General features: G+C 40.2%; 1 protein-coding gene across 1 annotated transcript in view; it reads right to left on the bottom strand.

The window, feature by feature from the left end:
- Positions 1-7798, bottom strand: part of LOC119428374 (proton myo-inositol cotransporter) — an 83756-nt gene extending 75958 nt beyond the window's left edge. The window contains exon 1 of the mRNA XM_037696052.1: positions 7237-7798. Coding sequence (XP_037551980.1) covers positions 7237-7798 — 562 coding nt within the window. The remainder of the gene's footprint in view (positions 1-7236) is intronic.
- Positions 7799-8710: the final 912 nt, after the last annotated feature.

Genomic DNA, 8710 nt, shown 5'->3' with positions numbered 1-8710 from the left:
AGGATGGATGGAAGAAGTGGGTAAGTGTGGATGGAAGAAGTGGGTAAAGATGGATGGATGGAAGAAGTGGGTAAAGATGGATGAAAGAAGTTGGTAAGGATGGATGGATGGAAGAAGTGGGTAAGGATGGATGGATGGAAGAAGTGGATAAGGATGAATAGAAGAAGTGTGTAAGGATGGATGGAAGAAGTGGGTAAGGGTGGATGGAAGGAGTGGATAAGGATGGATGGAAGAAGTGGATAAGGATGGATGGAAGAAGTGGATAAGGATGAATAGTAGAAGTGGATAAGGATGGATGGAAGAAGTGGATAAGGATGGATGGAAGAAGTGGGTATGGATGGATGGGAGAGGATGGATAGAAGAAGTGGGTAAGGATGGATGGAAGAAGTGGATAAGGATGAATAGTAGAAGTGGATAAGGATGGATGGAAGAAGTGTGTAAGGATGGATGGAAGAAGTGGATAAGGATGGATGGAAGAAGCGGATAAGGATGAATAGTAGAATTGTGTAAGAATGGATGGAAGAAGTGGACAAGGATGAATAGTAGAAGTGGATAAGGATGGATGGAAGAAGTGGATCAGGATGGATAGTAGAAGTGGATCAGGATGGATAGTAGAAGTGGATCAGGATGGATGGAAGAAGTGGATCAGGATGGATAGCAGAAGTGGATAAGGATGGATGGAAGAAGTGGATAAGGATGGATAGAAGAAGTAACAGGACTCCCATTTTTAAACACCTAACTAGTGTTTAATTCTTGTGTCCATGTCTGGGGCTCAGTGGTCATGCTGGTTAATCAGTTTGTTGCAAGTCTAATGGACTACAAGCAAAGTTTGCTGTTGTTACCACATGCTAGTTAGCCTATATATCACCAAATAATTACTCATGATGGGTTAAATCATCTAGTCATAAACATGTTATGTTTGCTGTACTTTTGATAACACTTTGTGAGAAATGTACTCCTGTAAAATATTTATACACAAGCCCTACATAAAAAAAAAAGTGCAAGCTTAATCTTTGTTATAATTGTGCAGAACATGAGTAAAACAGCTAAGAACAAGGGGTTAAAGGGCTTTTACTGATTGAGTTCCCACTTTTCAGCACTAACATGCAAATAAACAAAGTTTCATTAAATGCACATGTGGTTTTCGCCTATTCACGATGAGAGTTCAGGTCTAATTATCTTAACCAACCAATTAAAGCCTCCCGGCAATGAAATTTCATCGCAGTGTAATTAACTACGCTTTTTTTTGTTCAACCGTTTCCGAGGACAAAACATTGCAGCATTTGCAAATGTCGGATAATTTAGCAAGACAACATGATTATACCGCTGCTGAGAGAGGAACTGTGTGCCTCTTTTCTGTTTGTGTGAGCGGACAGACAATAACCGACGCTGCAGGCAACAGACGCTAAACAAGAAATAAATAAAAAAAACATTTGTGAAGCTTTTCAAGCATTCAAAAACACAATGAGACTGATGCGATCTGCAAAATGACAGATGGAAACTACTTAAAAAGCAATTGCTTCTACAGCTGCACGTCCACGCAGCTGACTTCAGATTTAGGCAGAAAATATGGAGAAAGCATAACATCATCAGCTAAACGTGTTGCTTTACCTTGGGTTTGGTGTAAATCACATTTTATATTTGCTCATCAATCAACACCCACCTTTAATGTAACGGTTTATACTTTGTTTTCTTCTAGTGCCTTTATAAAACATCCATTAGCAATAAAAAATATATCTTGTAGCCAATGTGGGTCGACCCAGCAGCTCTTCTGTTGCACCCTGCGGTTCATCAGTTCCAATTTCACCCACTTATTACATCACATCGCATCAGCGTATCTCTTTTAAAAAAATATTTTGCATTATATTTGCCATGTTCCATTCTCACAAACATGAATTACTTGCTCAAATCGTTAAGAAACAATAAAGTTATAGATGTCTTGATTCTGTTTTTATGATCTTTAGACGATACGAGATGCATTTGCCAAGAAACTCACACGTGTAAATATTATATTTTTAAAGTCACAACCATTGCAAATGTCTTTTGTTGAAGGGTTATATAATGTATTATTGCTAAACTTATTTATAAAGCATACCAAAATATAAAAAAAACCTATATGGATGTTTGTTGCAAGCTAGAAATCTATTCTCTGCTTTCCCTAAAAAAACACAAAGATGGCTTCAAGTCAGTCGGTTTTACAGATTTAAGCTAAAACATGGTGAGATAGTAGCTGAGAGTCGTTTACGACATATTCCTGGTGCTACACATGAAATAGATGTTTCACTCACGTAGCGCTCGATGCATTAAAGTTCATGCTCAATAATCCAGGTAAAAAATCCAACAAAGTCAAGTCAGGTCCTCTGGACGGTTTCTCTTTTTGTTGAAACATTTCGTCCTTCATCCACTTTGACCCACTGAGTAAACCACTTATGGGACTCAGTTTGTTGTGGCTCCTCGGACTGATGAAGTCCTTTGTTTGAAAGATAAAATGTTTCAACGACAAAAGAAACCATCAAGAGGACCTTATTTAACTTTGTTGGGTAGAGCTTGACAGTTATTTGCAAGAACAAACAGCAGCAGCTAGCTGTTGCACTTCTGGATTCTCTCTCTCCTTCAGGCCGTAGGTCTCGCTCCTTTCAGAGCAGGGTCAGCCACGTGGATCGTCCTTCTTCATTTTGCTCTGTTTCATGTATCGTCTGTTGTGAGGTGGAGTGTCTTCGCATCCATCCACCTCTTCTCCTGCCATCCCCTGCTTCATTGACTGAAAACTTGTGCATTTAATAGTTTAAAAGCCTTTTTAACGTGTTGGCATCTTCCGTTCACTGCACATGCCCATACCAGCTCATTCTGGATTCCTGTATCTTATCCGTGATGCCACGCCAAGCGTTTTTTCTGATATCATCATTTTGCCGTCTATCCTTGAGGGATACTCCAAGAATCCTACATAGCATCCTCATTTCTGTTCTTTCCAGGAGTTCCTCTTCCTTTCTCTTTAATATCCATACCTCAGCTCCACAAAGCAAGACGGGGTGCACCATCATCTTGCACACTTTCCCGTTTTTTGCATAATCTCACTGTATTTCTGTACAAAGCTAATGAAGCTTGTTCTGAATCTGATTTAATGTGAATTGGCATCCTTTTGTCACAAAGTGCTCCTGTCAACTTCTTGGATGACTCCTTGGATGTTGCACTCCTGGATTGTTGCTGTTTTAAGACGGCAGCAGTCCACCTTTCCCTGGCCCTGCTCAAACTAGCCATTAGCTCATCGGTCTGCTCTTATCTCTGTTTTTCTAAACTGAGGTTGTTTATTTTTTAAAAAAATCTTCAAATGGTTATCAGTGCTGGATGTCTGCTACGGTCCCGTTTCATCCCACATAGCAGAACCTGTCCCGAGGCAAAGGTCAGCTCACCAGTCAGGAGCAGACACGTTGTACCGTAGGCTGCGCAGAAAAAAAGAAAGCATCGGGGCGCGACGGTGCGTGGCCTTTCCTGGTTTGACAAACAACGCCGGTGACCTTTATACCAAGCCCGGTTCAAAAATGTTAAGCGGTCGGATTTCCCAGAAAACTGGCATCCATGTCCATGTTCACGGTATCATTTCAGGATAATTGAAGGCAACGTTAGACGGTGCCTTGTTAGCACGTCCGAGGCCTGATTGTGGTGCTAGAATGTGTCTCATTATCTATAAGAGCCTGGCACTGACGGGTTGGTATAATGAAGATTACTGTATGAGATAATGTAATGACAGGAGGAGAAAGGATCAAACAGCCACTTATAACACTGGAGTGCTTGCTTTCCTCCCACATATTAGCAACCAGAACTTGTAAATGATACGATGCAGGAATGAAACAGTCACGAGACACAAATGCAGCAAATTAGACCATTTCCTTAAAACAATTCTGCGCACGACTGCAACTAAATTTATTGTTATGCAGCGAGCGGTGATAATGGGGTAATACAGTAGTCCCTCGCTACTTCGCGGTTCATTTATCGCGGACTCGCTCTATTGCGGTTTTTCAAAATAAGATCGGACTCTACACATAATGGCTGATTGATGGATGAGCCGCACGATCGGCTTGGAATTTTTATTCAAAACAAAATATTTAAAATTATTTAGCACCTGCTGAACCTTTGTGCAGCCCTTACTGCAGGATAAGCTTCCTGCTGCAGCTGATCAGCTGTTCTCCGTGCAGAGCAGAGAAATGGGCGTGGCCAAGAGCGCTTGCATGTGGCAAAAAGCAGAGGAGGCAGAGAGCTGAAATCATGACATTCTGTGCTCTTTTATTAAAATGCCTTTATATATATATACTAAAATAAACTACTACTTACAACTTGTACTACAATTCCTACTTCACGGTTTTTGGCTGATCGCGGGGCTTTAGGGTACGGATCCCCCGTGATAAACCAGGGACTACTGTATGTGATATGTGACCCGTGCTGGCAAAATGTGGTAATTTAATTTAGCCACAAGCTAGTTTTGTTTATGTGTCTGTCTCAATTTGTTGAGTTTGGGTCCAGGAGTGCAGGCCAAACAAAAGAACTCAACCAAAACGTGTTTTTTAATTTTTATTTATTAATTGAAGAACTGAAACAAAGGCTGCTGTGGCAGGTTTATGTAGTACTCGTACAAGGACACGAGTCTAAACCAGACATGGCATGGCGTTCAAACAATGGTAGTCTGAAGAGTGAGGTGACGAAAGAGGAAATAACTAAATAAATAAAAAACTGCCACAACATGATCATAAACTGTGATCCTGACAGTAGCTTACCTCAAAATCTGACGTTACTGGATCAAAATAAAGCAGAAAAAAGTGAGGGTTGGACCCCCCTCCCTCCCATTAAGAGTTGCACCCCCACCAGCCGCAATAAGAAGCGCAACTTTCTAAATTGCCGAACATTAATCAAATCACACAATAACCTATTTTATTCAACGTGCCAACCTTTTCCTGTCATCTAAAACATATTTTCAAACGTTGTGAACAGTTAAAATCTTGCAACCTCAGTTTGGAAAAAATAAAAAGTTGAGCTCTGACTGGATTGATGAGCTAACAGCTAATCTACAACCAACGTGGATTGGCCGTATGTGTAAATCGGATCTAATCTTCAATCAATTAGATCAGTCAATACAACGCAGTTTAATAAACCCTCACACAGCCATCCATTTCACACGACATGGTTTTGGCAGAAATATTATAATATTCCTGCTAGAAGGACCCAAAGATGAGCCATGCTAGCTAGCTAATGCTGCCACTGTTTGCTCTTTTAAATAACCCTTTAAACTGTTCTCTTCATATTAGCCATTAGCTTGTCAATCTGCTCAGAATGAAACTCCATTTATTCAAACTTAAGTTATCCAAATAGCTATCCACAACAAAAGATATTGATTTTCCATAGATTTTCAACAGAATCCCGCTTCGAAACTGTCGCTGTAAGACTAGAATATCTACTTTTGATCGGAGGAAAACAGTTTTTAAAGCAGAACCAGACTCGAGAAAGTCCCACCAGCTGCAGCTGAAGGCTGCCAGGTTGGCAAGAAAGGTGACAACCGATCACAAAGACGCATTTTAAACTTTAAAAATCAAAAACGCGTCTTCACTGTCTACGTTTCTTGAAAACCTTCCTTCCCAGCATCATCCTGGTGGGACTTCTCAAACAGTAGAATTACCATCGCAGAAAACACTGATTAGTTTTAGACAAAATAAATGATTGAACTTCGGCTTTCGAGTAAACAAACACAAGTGCTTAAATTGTAAGCAGCCATTATATCAAGACAAACCAGATGTGCTTTAGGAAAACGAGTAGGAAAGAGGAAACAGCCACACATTAGGTCAGATTGTATGTAGTTCACAGAGCTGAAGCCAGCCAAATGATGATTATTATTATATCAGAGCATTAAAAGTACCACCGACGCTTCAGGCAGGGAGAAAATACAAAGTATGTCGTGTTACATCTTCAACATGCTTATTACCAGCACAGAAATATAAAGCCATAAAACCAAACAAGACACAAATAACAACAACAAAAAATGTGTTGTTAGCTCAAAATGCGGAAACAAGACTTATTCTAAGATATAATTGTTAAATTAAATGGCTACGCATGTCCTTTCTTGGCCACCATACATTTTAAATAAATAATTCATAATAAAATGTTGTTTTAAGGGAAAAAATATTCTATATCTTAAGAAACAAGACTAACTATTCTCAGTAAGTAAGAAAAAATATATTTATTATGTCACAAAAAATGTCTCTTGTCTAGAAACTGGATAATAACTCTATTTTCATCCTGAAATAAAGTATTTAAATAAATGAAATTGAACTGAAATGAGATGACAATGTTTTTAAACATGTCTCCTCTTGGCTTCCATACATTTTGTTAATATCCAGTAAAATAAATATTTCAGTGTGTTATCTCAAAAGAACAAGAAAGATAAGATAAATTCACAAAATAAATTTCCAAATTTCTCATCATACAGTAAATAAATAATTATTATATCCAGTGAACAAGCTTGTCTTGATATAAAAGCATCATTATTTTGAAAAAAAGACGTGTTTATCTCAAAATAAGATCTTGAATAAACATGTCCTCCCTTGACTTCCACAGTTTTCTACAACCAATTAAAGAAACATTTCAATTTGTGATCTCTAGTAAATAAGATTTTTATGAGATAAGAAATAAACAAGTCATTATCTTGCCAAAAAAATTGATAAAAATCTATCTTAAGATAAATTCACAAAAATAAATTTCCAAGTTTTGTCATCTCTTGGCTTCCATATTGGTCAAAATAAATACAGCAAGCAACTAAATTATTATAAAACCCTATTATATCCAACAAGCTTGGCTTGAGAAAAGAAGTATTTGTTATTGCGAAATAAGATCTTGAATAAAGTGTCCTCTCCTGGCTTCCATACTTTCATTGTCAAATACAATAACATTAAAATACAACAAGCTTGGTATCAGAAAACAAACAACTTTATTGTTATTATTATTATTGCTTATTTATTTTAAAGAAGGGAGCATTGTTTATCTTGATACAGTATATGAAATTAACGTTTCTAAAATTGTCCTCTTTCAGCTTCCATACACAACTTTCCAACTCAGAAAATAGTTTTTTTTTTTTTTTTTTTTGTCAGTCATGGACTCAAAAAGTAAACTACCATTTAAAAAGTAACATAAGAATATTTATTTTTACTTTTTTATTACACACACACAAAAAAAAAATGCAGACTAGCATCGTACCTAGCCCGACTCCTACGATTATCCTCCCGGCCAGGAGCGCCTCTTTCCCGGGCGCGCTGCTCAGCACCACCCCGCCGACCGTGAAGAAGAAGCTGGCCAGCAGGATGCAGACCCTGCGCCCGAACAGCCCGTTGAGGAAGCCGCCCAGCAGCGCGGACAGCGCCGCCGCCGCCACGGTGCTCGATATGAGCAGCTCCTGCCACAGCGCGCTCAGCTCCAGCTCCCGCTTCAGCATCAGCATCGCCCCGGAGATCACCCCGGTGTCGTAGCCGAACAGGAACCCGCCGAGAGCGGAGAACGCCGCCAGGACGTAGACGAAGCCGGGCGTGACATCTTGCTGGAACTGCTTGCGGGCAGCCCTCTCCAGGTCCCCGGTGGAGGCGCAGGAGGAGGCGGCTGGAGCCGGAGCACCTGCGGCGGAGACGCCCTGGCTGCTGATGCTGGCGTTGGACGGAGCCTTGATGAGGCTCCGCTCGCCTCCGTCGCTCCTCTTCCAGCGCTCCCCCATCAGGTTGCTCATACTACGGAGGGTGTAGTCATGGTCGACCTGCTTTCGAGACATAAATGCAAGAGACAGAAGAAGAAGCGGCGGAGCTGATGTTTCCAAAGAGAGGAACAAAAGCCCGGCTGCAATGTCCCCTCAGACCTGCGCCTAAAAGTTCTTAAAGTTGTTTTTATTCATCGGAGCATCTCCGGTGGTCCTGATGGGAGAGTTGGAGAAAAGTGGAGAGGAAAGGTGAGCAAGGAGGAGGTGTAGAGAGCCAGGTCGTCACCAGCAGCGTCGGCGTGACGCAAACATTGTTTTGGTAACGTGGTGAAGACAGGCGGTCAGGAATTAGACGGATCCATGTCACCTAAATCAGGCTTTTATTCTGAAAAATTACACACTGAGCCCAACAAAATACAGTAAATATTTTTTATTAAAGATGAGAGAAACTGAGTTGACGCTAAAAAAGTAGAATAGAAGCTTAAAGGAGCAAACCAAAAGCTAAAGCAGCAAAAAACTAGCTCAAAGCTAAAGTAGCAAAATGCTAGCAGAAAGCAGCAAAACACTAGCTCAAAACTAAAGTAGCAAAAGGCTAGCAGAAAGCAGGAAAACACTAACTCAAAGCTAAAGTAGCAAAAGGCTAGAAGAAAGCAGCAAAACACTAGCTCAAAACTAAAGTAGCAAAAGGCTAGCAGAAAGCAGGAAAACACTAGCTCAAAGCTAAAGTAGCAAAAGGCTAGCAGGAAGTAGCAAAACACTAGCTCAAAGCTAAAATAGCAAAAGGCTAGCAGAAAGCAGGAAAACACTAACTCAAAGCTAAAGTAGCAAAAGGCTAGAAGAAAGCAGCAAAACACTAGCTCAAAGCTAAAGTAGAAAAAGGCTAGCAGAAAGTAGCAAAACACTAGCTCAAAACTAAAATAGCAAAAGGCTAGCAGGAAGCAGCAAAACACTAGCTCAAAGCTAAAGTAGCAAAAGGCTAGCAGAAAG

Source organism: Nematolebias whitei, chromosome 22 (assembly GCF_014905685.2).
Source record: "Nematolebias whitei isolate Nwh7 chromosome 22, NemWhi1, whole genome shotgun sequence".
Lineage (NCBI taxonomy): Eukaryota > Metazoa > Chordata > Actinopteri > Cyprinodontiformes > Rivulidae > Nematolebias > Nematolebias whitei.
The sequence above is the reverse complement of the archived record's forward strand: the minus strand, read 5'-3'. Positions and strand labels throughout refer to the sequence as shown.